The sequence below is a fragment of the Erythrolamprus reginae genome, chromosome 3 (genome assembly GCF_031021105.1).
Source record: "Erythrolamprus reginae isolate rEryReg1 chromosome 3, rEryReg1.hap1, whole genome shotgun sequence".
Classification (NCBI taxonomy): Eukaryota; Metazoa; Chordata; class Lepidosauria; order Squamata; family Dipsadidae; genus Erythrolamprus; species Erythrolamprus reginae.
The window spans coordinates 28585821-28600907 of NC_091952.1; the positions used below are offsets into that span (position 1 = coordinate 28585821).

General features: G+C 38.0%; 1 protein-coding gene across 2 annotated transcripts in view; it reads left to right on the forward strand.

Moving 5' to 3' along the window:
- SULF2 (sulfatase 2) overlaps positions 1-15087 on the forward strand; it is a 329460-nt gene that overhangs the window by 277649 nt on the left and 36724 nt on the right. For both annotated transcript variants that reach the window (XM_070744663.1, XM_070744662.1), the window contains 3 exons: positions 3022-3150; positions 4083-4148; positions 7167-7296. In XM_070744663.1, the coding sequence (XP_070600764.1) occupies positions 3022-3150; positions 4083-4148; positions 7167-7296 (325 nt within the window). The remainder of the gene's footprint in view (positions 1-3021; positions 3151-4082; positions 4149-7166; positions 7297-15087) is intronic.

The window sequence follows — 15087 nt, forward strand, 5'->3', positions numbered from 1 at the left end:
GGTGGGGGCAGTTCTAATCTCTGGGGGGAGTTGGTTCCAGAGGGCCGGGGCCGCCACAGAGAAGGCTCTTCTCCTGGGTCCCGCCAGGCGACATTGCTTAGTTGACAGGACCCAGAGAAGATCCACTCTGTGGGACCTAACTGGTCGCTGGAATTCGTGCAGCAGAAGGCAGTCCCTGAGGTAATTTAAACATGCCTGGGATAAACATATATCCATTGTAAGATAAAATACAGGAAATAGTATAAGGGCAGACTAGATGGACCATGAGGTCTTTTTCTGCCATCAGTCTTCTATGTTTCTATGTTTCTATCTGATGAAAGTTATAGATCAAAATGTCTAAAGAGCACCAGCTTAGTTCAGGTGTAAGCAACCCACCTCATTTTAAACAGTTGGTTTAGTTTTCTAGCTTCCCTAGAGCTCTTTCTTAATCAATGTGAGAAATCTTTCACACTGAATTTCAAGCCCTATTGGCTAATTCAGTTAACTATGTCAAGATAGTTCTGATTCATACAAAGATTTTAAAGTTCATAAGTTAATGCAAAGTTCTCAGTCTTAATGATACCAAGAAACTCCGTTCCTACCCATGAAGAATCGAGATAATTACCCTGCAAACAAAATCAATGATTTTGGGAGTAGGGTAAGCAAGGAATAAGCTTACCAGTCACCCTAGGTAATCAAATTTCAGCCTAAAATCCCCCATGAAACTTCCAACCCCCATGGAGTTTGCTTAAATTCCCCAAACAACAGTTTGAAAACCTCGGCATTAAGGGATTTAAAGGTCCAAGCACAACCTTTGACTGGAAGAAGGGACAGGAATTTTGTTTTCACCAATTTCCCCTGAAAGCGTAAACTTTCATGCTGCTGCCAAGAATTCCCCAGTTCTTGAGATCAGCTTTTCAGAAAGGGGGAGAGAGGAATAGCAAAGATTGCCTCTATTATGTTTTATAAAAGACATACTATACGTGTGTGATGTTCTAGAACTAATTAAAGGAGTGTCCATTGCAATGTATTGTTAACCTTGACAGTAGTCTGATTCTTCAGGACATTCTGAGGGTGCATTTTAGATTGCCCGCAATCTCTGTTGCAGAGCAGCCTTCTAAGAGTCTTCTTAGAATCAAATTTCTTCCTTTTTTGTACCACTCACATAGATCAGTCAGAATGACCCAGTAAATCAGAGTTCATCCCGTCAGAGAAAATGGTAAAAAGAGAACTTATATGCACTCTACAAGGTGATTTGTCAGATACTCAATTGGTGTTATTTCCATACAGAGAGAAACATCTACAGTGATATTTTTTGCTAACGCTGGTTGCATCTACCTAAATTAATTGCTGACTGCCCCCCACTTATCATCCTTGATTTAATAGTCATTGCTGTAGTGAGGCCTCATTACCATAGGTTCATTACTTCTGTCCTGAAATGTTACACTGCATTAACTGGTAATTAAAATTGAGCTGCACTTGTCAAGCAAATAAACAAATGCATTATCTTGCTTCTTGTCCTTGTTTGTTTTCAAATCCACTAATTTACAAATGGATTCATTCATTGTTGCAAATTAGCATATTGCTATCTTGCTGTGTTTCTAAGCTGGAAATTTGCAAAAGAGCAGAAAACTAACCATATGGCACTATCTTTGAATTGTAATTCTCTGTGTAAAATTATGGCAAGTATGTTCTTGTCCTCAAAGATCCCTGTAATCATTTTTCCGAGGCTTAGTTTCTTGATTTGCACTTCTTGATTGTTTCAATAAGCATCTTAGCTGGAACTGTTGTAATATAATGATTAAAAAATGATCCATGAATCAATTCCTGTTGTTTTTAATCTTGCCTCTTCCATGAACTCAACTAAGTGGCCTAGGAAAATGTGCTCTTTTTAATCTTATGTTTAACTGTCTGTAATATATCTGTAATATTTTTATATCTATGTCTGAATTGACCTAGATAATCATCTTAACCTAAAGCTTTGAAAACATGCATTCATAGATCTGAGGGACAATATCAATGTTGGTGGTAGAGGACTTGATGTTTCCTTAATTAGACTGTGGTTTACTCTTAGCTTGTTTGTCTGAGTTGATAGTTCCAACTACCAAGATCTTGCCCACCAATACTAATACTGTCCTTCAGACCCATGAATGCATCATGTTTTCGATAAGCCACTAGTATATTAAATGAGAACAAACCCCATTCCATTTTAGCACTGATAATATTACCTAGTTTGATATTGAAAAGTCTGCAAGAAAACCACCAGGCTTCGAGAGCACTAAGGACCCCACAATTCAACTATAAATATTATCTTCCAAATATATTTTTGTACAAGCTTAACTCTATCTTCCTTACAAAAATGGAAGAAGCAAAACGTAGCATTTCTGGATTGCATACAATTAATCATATAGCACAAGATTTCATCTTGTGTAGTATCATTTTATGCACTGCACCTGTCAAATAATGCTAACAAAATGGCTCTAAGGCTACTGTAACTTAAGCATGACACTCTCAGATGCAATATAAATTCTAAGTTATAGGTAGTCCTCAACTTTCAACAATTCAGTTAGTGTCTGTTCAAAGTTACAACGGCCCTGAAAAATGGAACTTATGACTATTTTTCACAGTTATGATTTTTGCAGCATTCTAATGATCGTGTCATCAAAACTCAGATGCCTAGCAACTGGTTCATATTTATGATGGTTGCTGTGTCCCAAGGTCATGTGATCACTTTTTGCAAAGTCAATGGGGAAACCAGATTCACTTAACAACCAGATTCTTAATTTATCAACTGCAGTGATTCACTTATTAACAATGAGGCAATCGAGGTGGTAAAATGGATCAAAATTCATTTAACAACAGAAATTTTGGCTTTGTGATCGTAAGTCGAGGACTACCTGTATTACGGGTTTTTCTCCCAAATTGATAAAACACTTGGATCCTCAGAAGAGCACATGGTATAATGTTGTATCTGCTAGAGATTAGGCTGGGATTATTGTTCCAGCTGTTTTGTAAAGATTGTGTATATATATTTCTTTTCAGGAATCCTCACATTGTATTGAACATCGATCTTGCTCCTACAATTCTAGATATTGCTGGCCTGGACATTCCCCCTGACATGGATGGGAAATCCATACTAAAACTGCTGGATTCTGAAAAATTGGTCAATAGGTAAGGGTGGAAAACATATGCAGTATACTTACATATCCTGCAGTTATGGGAACACTGGCTTTGATTATTAAATAGAACGTTATGGAACATTTGGTTCTGTTTTGTAGATCTACATTGGGAAAATATTCTATGAATCTTTCGGGGAAAAGTATTTTCATATATTACAGATTTTGAGTTTCCCTTGTGTTTTTTAAGTTTCTATTTGTGTTACATAGAAACGGTTGGGAGAAGGGAGACACACACACACATAAGAAATTCTTCCTCATAGTATCCATGATATTTTAAATCTATCTCTCTTATCCTAATACAGGGGACAAAGTTTTAAAAAATTTTATGTGGTGTGGGAGCATGGGTAGGAAGCAAGTTCTTTTTTTTTTTTCTCAATCTGATTCCACTCTGAATAGATCAACTGAATGAGTTTTTTATCCTTTTTTTTTTACATACAACCAAAGCCTATTCCTATTTTGAGAATTTCTATTCCTATCAATGTGCTTCACTATTCTAATGTGTCTGAATAATTGGTGTTTTACAGACCTAACAAGTAGTAGGAGAGATATGAGGAATCCTATACTAAAACTAACGTCACCAAAAAATATTTGGGATGGATGGATGGATGAATGGACAGACAATAGGCAGACAGGCAGAAACTATTGATAATAACCAATATTCTGAAGTGATTTGTCTTAATCATCTTAATCATCAATATGCTGATATTTGCCTACCCTAAATAGCTGTTGCTGTTATCCAAAGATTAAGATTAAGCACAAGTGGTTAACAAGGTATTGTTGATTTCAAAGTAGCATTCAGAACATTCACAATGACACATAATTTTTAAGCAATAGAAATCTTGCACATTTGTCAGATTATACAAGGTTTCAGTATATAAGTTTTGTACTAATCATAGTTAAATATGATTTAAACCTATGTTTCAGTTTTTCCAGATTCCATTTGAAAAAGAAAATGAAGGTTTGGAGAGATTCGTTTTTGGTGGAGCGAGGGTAAGTGGTTTTGAAATTTGCTTTGGTGCTTTCTTTTTTTTTTTTTAAGAGATTTCATTGTTCAAAGCACAAGTTGCTAGAATTATTGCAGTTGAAGCCAGTTGTTTATCTTAAATTTTGTAATTTCTTCAGCAATATAATCTTTTTCCTTTGGGAATTTGCTTTAATAACAAAAAAGAATTTATTAGGAGATTCATTCTTACTGGAACTGCTGTACAGTAAGAACACATACAATTGAATATGATCAACATAATATCTCAGATAATTGGTTTCTTTAATGAGATAGATAGTTCTCTGCCATAGTTAATGAAATCAGTTTATTGTAAAAACTAGAGAGTGAATCATACTATTTAGTTGAGCAATTTTCTTCCTGTGAAGCAATAGCATTTAGACTTATATACCGCTTCACAGTGCTTTACAGCCCTCTCTACGCAGTTTACAGATTACATTTACCCCAACAATCTGGGTCCTCATTTTACCGACCTTGGAAGGACGGAAGGCTGAGTCAACCTTGAGCCTACTGAGAGTCAAACTGCCAAACTGGGGGCAGCTGGTGATCAGCAGAAGTAGCTTGCAGTCCTGCACTCTAACCACTGCATCACCAAGGTTCTATTTATCTATAACCATCCAGATGTTTCTGCAGGATTTCCAGAGAACACCTAAAGTCATTCTCCCTGCATTTTAGTTCTCCAGCAGTTACTGCCTGGAATCACATTGTCTCTAAAACTTCAAACTAATATATAATATAATATAATATAATATAATATAATATAATATAATATAATATAATATAATATAATATAATAATAATAATAATAATAATAATAATAATAATAATAATAATAATAATAATATAAATGCAGGAAGAATGACTTTAGGTGTTCTCTGGAAATCTGTGATAGCAAAATAAAATACATATAGTCCTCAACTTACAACAGTTCATTTAATGACCATTCAAAGTTACAGAAGCACTGAAAAAAATGACTTATGGCCACTGCAGCATCTTCATAGTTACGAGATCAAACCTCAGACACTTTGCAACTGGCTCATATTTATGATAAATGCAGAGTCCCAGTGTCACGTGTTCAACTTTTGTAACCTTCTGACAAGCAAAGTCAACAGGGAAGCCAGATTCAGTTAACAACTGTGTTATTAACTTAACAACTACAGTGATTCACTTAACAACTGCAGTTGTTAAAAAAAGTTTGTAAAATGGAGAAAAGCTCACCTAACAAACATCTCGCTTAGCAACAGAAATTGAGGGCTATCTGTATGTATAGATAACCTTGGTTTTTAGATATTCTCTAGGACAGGGATGGCAAAATCGAAATGACACATCGTCACCTGATATATTGCAACTTTCCCCCCTCCATTAAAACAGAAGTGGGCGTGGCCAATGTGTGACTCATGTGGTCCATGTGTCCTGAGTTTGACCTCCCTGCTCTAGGAAGATTACAACTCAGAATCAGTTCCTCAAGATTGGCATACAGAGGGTTTTTTTTTTTTAAAGTCTATGCCGCCCTGAGTCTTCGAAGAGGCATGGCATAGAAATCAAATAAATAAACAAACAAACAAATAAATAAATAAACAAACAAATAAATAAACAAATAAAATAAATTTTGGCTTAATTATGGTCATAGGTCGAGGACTGCCTTTATAGCTTGATCAGATTTACACCAAATCATTTACTATATTTGTCCATAATTTTCTACATTTGTGAATTATCCTTGCTTCCACCCTGTCCTTACACGACCTCACTCAGTTAATGACAGTAATTGAGGCTGCAATTTCCCTTACTAAGCAGTCCTAAATCATAAATGCAGTCCTAAATCATCAGAAATGACCACACTGCTTAGCAATGGTAGTTCTGGCACTTCCAGTTGCCAACTTTAAGGGCTGGTCCTAAGTCCCATTTGTTGAGCGCCACTGTCAGTTGAGCAATTGCTGAACAAGTGGTTATTAACCAAGGACAATCTGTAATTGCCTTTTATTCTTTCAACTCCCACTTTTCTTTTTTGAGAATCTCAGCAGTTCCATGCAACCAACACTTTTTTTGGCATTGTTTTATTTTCAAGCCATTTAATCTTCCTTTAGATATTTTCAGTTCAATTTTATCTTCAGATTTCTCCTTATGTGTCCATACTACAGCAGAGTGCTTTTTTTTCATGTTAGCAAATCATTTTTGTGTTCAGTCCAATATCATTTATCACCTATTCGCTCTTAGCGCCATGCCTTTTGATTTTATCAGACGGATTATCTAAACACCGTATTTCCACCGCATTCAACTGATTATTAAATTTGTCCTGACAGTATATCAATACCTGACAAAAGTATCAGTTCCTTATGCTATTCATTCATGAAAACACATTATACAAGCGATCCAGATTAGCATGTAGAAGAATAGTGATTCCATGAAAACATAGGAAAGGCGCAAAAATGTAATAAGGAATACGGAATTCAATCCAATTCATGATTGTGATTGGTAGATTTGAGGGTTGTACTTTTCTAACAAACCATTTAAAAAACAGTATAGGTTTTTTTAAAGTTCTATATTAAGTAAGAGAACTATTCTCTATTAAAGTCCCAGAGTACAACTTTATTTTATATAGTGTGCTAAGAAGCAAGCATGAGAGGCAGTGAGCCCAAGAAATAAGAGTATGAATAATCAAGTAGCTAATGCTATCCAATGGGTTTATCTAGAAAAAAATTGTATTGTACGGTACAGTGGTTCTCAACATTTTCTACACCACGGATCCCCTCTAAATGCCTTTTGTGAACATGGACCCCCAAGACTTAATTCAATATTTAAATCATAACATTTCTTCAAGCCTTTGCAGACCACCTGTGATGAAATTGTGGTCCCCCCAGGGGTTCATCAGCCACAGGTTGAGAACCACTGATATAGCGGGTAAACATTAATCCAAATGTGTCAATTAGGTTGTGTCAATTTCATTATATTTTTTAAACCTATTTAAGGCATCTATTTCCATAAGGAAAAAAGCATCTTTTTTTTTCCAGTAAGCTGTTGCACAAGAGAGACAATGAAAAAATGGATGCTCAAGAAGAAAACTTTTTGCCCAAATACCAACGAGTGAAAGATCTCTGCCAGCGAGCTGAATATCAAACTGCTTGTGAACAACTTGGACAGGTGAGAAATCATTTGTCAATAGTATTCTGGTGTCCTGCATCTTGAGACTGAAGTATCATCGGGGCTGCGTTGTTGCAGCGTCTGAGGCCGCCACCTCCGCCTCCAGGCGAAGGGATCTCCGCAGTGGGCGACAGCGGCAGCTTTAAGGGACCAACAGCCGGTCCTTTTCGGGGCTGCGTTGTTGCAACCTCCGAGGCCGCCCACTGAGGTGATCCCTTCGCCTGGAGGCGGAGGCAGCGGCGGCCTCAGACGCTGCAACAACGCAGCCCCGAAAAGGACCGGCTGTTGGTCCCTTGAACCCGCCGCCACCGCCTCTGTTCGGGCGAAGGGATCTCCGCAGTGGGCGGCAGCAGCTTGAAAAGACCAACAGCCAATCCTCATTGAGCTGAGCTTCCTTTGGCTTCCTTCGAGGCAGCAGGTGAGCTTTGCAGCTTTGCCTCGAAGGAAGCCAAAGGAAGCTCAGCTCGGGGGCGGGCCTGAAGCAGCCGCCGCCTACTCCGCCCCGCGCTTCAGCTGCACTGGGCAGCTCTAGCAGGTGCGGGGCAGCAGGGCAAGCCACGAAGGTGGCGCAGCCAAACGTGGGTCAAGCGGGAGGGCACTGAGTAGTAGCCGTGGGGCGGCGGTGGGGTGGTTGGCTGCAAGGTACCGGCGGCGGCTGTATGTGTTGCAGGACGCCGTACATTGCTGCGCTGGGCATGGGGCTGGCACCTCCGTCCCAGCCCAGTCAGCGGGCCAGTGCCAGCAATGTACTGCGACCCGAGGTCGGTGCCACCGTCTTGGAGCTCCTGCTTGCAGCCGATTGCCCCGCGGCGTGTTGCAGGGCAGAAAAAAAAAGAAGAGAGGAAGGAAGAGAGAAGAGAGAGAGAGAAAGCAAGAGAGAGGGAGAGAAAACAGAAGCGAGGGGGAGGGAATGTGAGAGAGAAAAATGAGAAAATGATGGAGGGAAAGAACGAGGGAGAGGGAAACAAAACAAATGAGAAAGAAGGAAAAAAAGGGAGAGGGAAGAGAGAAGTGGAAAGGAGGGAAGGGGGGAGGGAGGGAAAGAAGGAGAAATGGAGGGAAAAGGAAGGAAGGAAAGGAAGAAGGAAGGAAGAGATAAATATAAAGGGAGAGAGGGAGGGGAAGAGGGGAAGGAAGGAAAAGAGAGAAAGAGAAAAAAGTGGAAGGAAGAGAGAAGGAAAGAAAGGAAGAGAGAGAGTGAGAGAGAGCAAGAAAGAAAGAGTGAGAGATGAGAGAGGAAGGAAGAGAGTGAGAGAGAGTGAGAGTGTTTTTTTTCTCAAGGTGACACACCACCCGAGTTATGCTCGGTTTTTTGGCGAATTTTGACACACCAAGCTCAAAAGGTTGACCATCACTGTTCTAGTCCATCCCACTGATCAAGCATTTCAGATAAATGATTATCCAGTCTCTTCTTAAAAGCATCCAGTTGTTAATTGTTCTAACTCTCAGGACATTTTCTCCTTATTTCTGTAAAAAAAATGTGGAAAAGTTGTGTTTTTCGTTCCTAGAATATTCCAGCTTTCTTGCGAAAGTTCCATTTTTCTTTAAGACTGTACCAATACCAATCCAGCCATTCTGGGAAGTTCATCCTTTCCTGGGTACCTTTCTGGTCCAGGTTTACCCCTGAAAATTTTGCCAAGGAGGTGTCTACACTAGGAGTTAACACTGACTTGAAACCCCACTTCCACTTACCCACCCCCCACCCCCAAAAAACCCCCCTGCTGGATCATCTCTTTTTTTATAAACATTTCTTCCAAAATTAGGCAATACAAAAGTAATATAAAGAAATAAAAGCTGATTTGATGTTTCATTTTGTGACTCAACCAAATAGTAAGAGGATACAAGAGCATCCACCACTAGCTCAAAAAATACTACTTTTAAAGTTCTTTTTTTCTAAACCGATACCATTGTTTTTTTCTACCCTATCTTTGTGTTATTATGTTTTATGGAGAAAGAAAAAACATCTCATTAGCTTTTTCCCTTTCCTGCAGTTTTCTGTTCTGCAGCAAGGTCTAGAAAAATATTTTAAAGACCATGACTAATCCTTCAGATGACTCTTTGTAAATGGTTATTTTAGCCCTGCTTTATCCCCTGATTATTACAGGCTGCTTGAAGTAAGCAGCTTTCCAAACAACATTATACATACCTTTTGCCCATTCTCTTTCTTGTTTTGAAAGAGGTAATAAAGTCTTTCTGCAGTGTCTACAGAAATTGAATAGCTGCCCATAAATTCCATTGGCTGTACTGCTAGTAGGGAAGAAATGATGAAATTGCTGTCGCCTGTGTGTTTGTTGTCAAGGAACCAAAGAATGGTTTGAAGTATTTCAGCATGAATTGGTTTGGGCACCGCAGCATAGGATAAAACTCAACAACAAAGAACATAACAGAACTTTCAGGCATCGAGTTGATTAGTCAGAGCACATTTCCAAATAGTGTCCATTCCCACCATTCATTGAGTCACTGTCCTACACCTATTGCTCTGTCCAGACAATAAATATCTAGGCGGGGAAAAATGTGTCAGAGACAAAAACTGTTTTTATAGTATATTTGTACTATAAATGAGGCAAATCTGTGAATGGTAGGAATTTTTAAATGAATGTATATTACTGTTCTTTCAATATACAGTGGCACATCTACTTACGAACTTAATTCATTCCGTGACCAGGTTCTTAAGTAGAAAAGTTTATAAGAAGAAGCTATTTTTCCCATAGGCATCAATGTAAAAGCAAATAATGTGTGTGATTGGGGAAACCACAGGAAGAGTGGAAGCCCTGTTTCCTCCCAGGAGATTCCTAGAGCGGCCCCATGGAGGCTATTCCCTACCTTTTCCAGCCCTGTTTCCTGCCAGGAGATTCCTAGAGAGGCCCCACAGAGGCTTCTCCCCACCTTTTCCAGTTACAGTTTCGGAGGCTGGGGTTTGTAAGTGGAAAATGGTTCTTGAGGAGAGGCAAAAATATCTTGAACACCCTATTCTTATCTATAAAAGTTCATAAGTAGAGGCATTCTTAAGTAGATGTACCACTGCGTAGTGTTATCTCATTTGTTGTCTTAAAAATATGTGTCAAATGCAAGCTGTTGATATGCAAGACTGTTTTCATACTAAGCTAAACTCTGAATTCCATAATCAAATGTTGTTTTCTTCTCAGATTGAATTCTAAATCCTATGCTAAATCCTTTGTGTACAACACTTACTAATCAGGATGAGCTCCAATCTGTTCATTCATTCAAACATTTATAAATAACTCCTATATATGCATCTATCATGTAGTTTCTGATGATACATTTTTGTACCAAAAGCCAGTTTGGTAATGTTCATATAATTCTTTATTTTTACATGGAATAACCTTTCACATGCATTTCAGATGGTTATAGGTAAATCAGGGTAGAAGTAGTTGCTACACTAAATCAACCAGGAGGTTGCATATGACTCATGCTCACCTATGCTTTGTAGGACTTATCTTCCATTCAGGTGCTACTTAAGTGTTTATGTGGTATATTAATTACTCTGCATCTATTTTGGTCTCTCGTTTCTGTGGATACAATTGGTGTAGAGTTTCCTGCCTAGGCAAGAAGTTGCTCTAGAACAGTGTTTCCCAACCTTGGCAACTTGAATATATCTGGACTTCAACTCCCAGAATTCCCCAGCCAGCAAGTTGTCAAGGTTGGGAAACACTGGTCTAGAAGACCTTCAGGGTCCCTTCCAATTCTGCTATTCTGTTATATTCGACCATCAAATTAGAGGACTAAACTAAAGAAGACTAAATTGGTTAGTGAAACCAATTTCATTAACAGCGCTGCTATGTGGCAGGTTCTTAGAAACATGGCTAGCTGAGCATCATGTGAATTTTAGAGCCAACACATTTGGGAGCAGCAGACTGTGGGAGGCAATTTTAGCATTTCATTAGATTTCAGTCAGAACATTTATATAGCATTGTAATGTTTATATAGATTTGCTTGTTCAGATACATCTGTTCAGTTGAAAACTTTTAGAAGAGAATTTTGTATGGCAAATAAGAGTAATTTTGTTATTTCATTACCTAAATAATTTTTGTAGCTGCTTTATGCAGCAACGTAATCCAAGGCAGCTAAATTTAAAATAAACAAAGCCATATGATATCACCCACTTTTAAAAAAAAAGTCATACCATTTCAGATCAAGATGTAATGAAACATTCAGCCAATGGCCTCATTTAACTTCACAGCTCAAATGCCTGTGGGAACATCTTGGTCTTCAAAGCTTTATGAAAGGTCAGCAGAGCTAGGGCCATAAATCATGAAATATTGAAATAAGAAGAAACCACTCTCCAAAATTACATCTACAAATTCCTTCCTTTTGTTTTGTTGTTGTTCAGTCACCAAGTTGTGTCTGACTCTTCACGATCCCCATGGACTAATTTTTTTTACTAGCACTCTGTTGGTGTGTCTCATTTTGTGACTGTGGCTTGATGGTCATGTGACTGGGTGGGAGTGGCTTGCCAGTTATGTAATCAGGTGGGAGTGGTTTATTGGTCATGTGATTGGGTGAGGGGGTGGCTTGTCTGTCATGTGGGTCCCACAGAGTCGGCTTTCTTCAGGTCCCTTCAGCCAGAAAATGTCATCAGGCTGGACTTAAGGGAAGAGCCTTCTCTGTGGCGGCCCCGGCCCTCTGGAACAAACTCCCTCCAGAGATACGTACTGCCCCCCGTCTGCTTAAATTCAAATGCTTAATAGAGAACACCAGGTTATTTTCAGTGAATCAAAGATTAGTTTCTGTATGAGATCAGAAGTTCCACTAAATCCCATTGGTCCTAATAATTCCTATAACTATGATTCAAGATAATTACTGAAAGCCTTGCACTTTGATTTATCCTTCAGAAATTTCTGATGCTCGCTCCAAGCTTTTTTGTAGTTTATAGGCACTTCTAGCAGGATTCAGTCAACTATTGACATTTTTCCCATCAACAGTGTCTGTGCATGTATGTGTATATATAAGAAGCCATTAATTAAGTTCTGAGAAATCTGAAGAGAGAGCATGATTTTCCATAACAGAAAATATGATGAATATTCCTCTTGAGAATGACTATTTTATTCAAACTATGTGAAACATTTTGAAGTATTTTTTCCTGCTTTTCTCCAATTAAATGTTTAGTGCACTTTGGAGATTTGTCTCTGATTCATTTTTAATCCCCATCTAGAAAATGAGTTTGTGGCACGTTAAATACCAGCAAATCTATTTTGATAAAAGTATTTATATAGAATTGTAGGACAGCTATAGCTTGCCATATCATAATATTTATTCTCAGCCAGCAAATACATGTAAACAGTAGCTTGTGTGCACATACACAAGACACATAGATATAACCACAAATATACAAACAGAAGAAGAAAAATAATCATGAACCTTGAGGCCAAATAGCTGTGGTGTTGTGCCATTTGATACAATGTTCAAATTAAGGGACCCAATTTCCTTTAGGTTTGCTATGGCAATTTAATGCCTCGTATTAGAAAATTTGTAATTGATGTTTACAGTTATTGTTATTATAATGATCATTATCCATCACTTGTACCATTTGAGCATTGTATAAACATGCTATAGATCAAGCTTTTTCAACCTAATGTATCTTTGGCTTCTGTGGTTGCTATGTTTGTTCTGGGTATGCATCTATATGTGGGATATGTTCAGTTAGAGCAGAAGTCTTCAAACTTAGCAACTTTAAGACTTGTGGACTTCAACTTCCAGAATTCTCCAGCTAGTATAGCTGGCTGGAGAATTCTGGGAGTTGAAGTCCACAAGTCTTTTTTTTTTTAAGAGAATGTTTCTTATTATCATATATATGGTGACATTGTGATAAAGCAAAGAAATATTGGAAAGGGAAATTGAAAAAAAGCTCGCATTTTTCTTATTGGGGATAACACATGAAAAATGTCAAATTCATTTAATTTTACATATAATTATGTAAATTTTACATATAATTATGTAAAGTAAAGTAATTATGTAAAGTAAATGTAAAGCGAGTAGAATTATCTTTGCACAACAATGGAAAAGTGAAACCATACCATCTGAAGAAGATTTAATAGAAAAGATAATGTCTTGTGCAGAAATGGATAAATTAACAATGGAAATAAAAGATAAAGATGAATCAGAATATTATAAATTTTGGAATAAGTTTTATTTTTGGTTGGATATATATATGTATATATATATATATGTAGATGTAGATGTAGATGTAGATGTGGATGTAGATGTAGATTGTTCTGAGTTTGGGTTTTGCCCCGTGTAATATTTTGAGTGTCTATGCGACGTTTCGGTGAAATCACATTCACCATCATCAGGCTGAAGTTATAAGCTTCGTGCTGCTGTAAATATAGTTTGTTTGCAACTGCCATTTGTTCCTTATATATAGTGGTGGGGGTGGAGATTTGGTTTGAATGTAGCAAATAGATTGGGTGGCTATGTTTTTAATGATTTGATTGGTTGGTGGAATCACATTTAGTTGAAGGATTGACTATTTGTGTATGTGTGTGTGTATGTCACATGTTTTTTTGCTGAATTTGAAAATTAAGGGAGACTAGGATAGATCTATTTCGGCCTTATTTTGGTCTCATCAGCTAGCCACACCCACTGGGACTTGAACCTGCAACCTTTGCCTTGTAAGGCAGAGAATTATCCTGTAGGCTACAGTATCCAATCCCTTCAGCTCTGCACCAGGGAAGGGTTACATATTTTTGTGTCAAATCACCCTGGTGTATTGAAGGAATATCACAGCTCCTTTTTTGCCTCTCGGCCCTTCCCTGGTGCAGAGCTGAATATATATATATATATATATATATATTTGTTTTCGTAGATTTTCATGGGTACAGGTATGATGGACTTGGTATATTCGGGTTTCTTCCGGTGTAGGATTTGGAAATTTCTGGCAACGTTTCGTTGCCTAGAACAAGGACAGAAACACCAGCCTGAAGATGACGAGTGGGACCTCGTCGAAACGTCGCCAGAAATTTCCAAATCCTACACGGGAAGAAACCCGAATATGCCAAGACCATTATATATATATATATATAACTCAGAACAATATACATATATAAGTGTGTGTTTGTGTGTCACATGTTTTTTTGCTGAATTTGAAAATTAAGGGAAACTAAGATACATCTATTTCGGCCTTGTTCTGGCCTCATCAGCTAGCCATACCCTCACTAGGACTTGAACTTGCAGCCTTTGCCTTGTAAGGCAGAAAATTAACTATCCAATCCCTTCAGCTTTGTACCAGGGAAGGGTTACATGTTTTTTGTGTCGAATCACCCTGATATATTGAAGGGATTGGATACAGAGCTGAAGGGATTGGATACTGTAAATACGGTACTTTTCAGAAAGAATTCATAAAATTTGGCTAGAAATCTTGTATTATGTCATAACCAACATATATTATTTTGGGACCATCAGCTCAGCCTCAATTAAAGATGATTGCTAGAAGAAGTATTTACTATCCAGACGTATCTCCATTAATAACAGTAACAGTAATTGTATGGCAAATTGGAAGGGACTTCAAAAGTATTCCTATTCAAGCAGGAGACCTTATACCATTCCAATCTCTTCTCAAAACCTCGAGTGATTAACACCTGTAGGATAGTCATTCTACTGATTAATTGTGCTCATTGTCAAGAAATTTCTCCTTAGTTCTAGGTCAGCTTCCAACCATCGCTTCTTGTCCTGCTTTGGAAAATAGATTGACCCCATTTCTCTGTGACCTCATCTTTTTAAAATAATTGGAAGAGTACTATTATGTTACCCCTCATCTTTTTCTTTGCTAGAGTA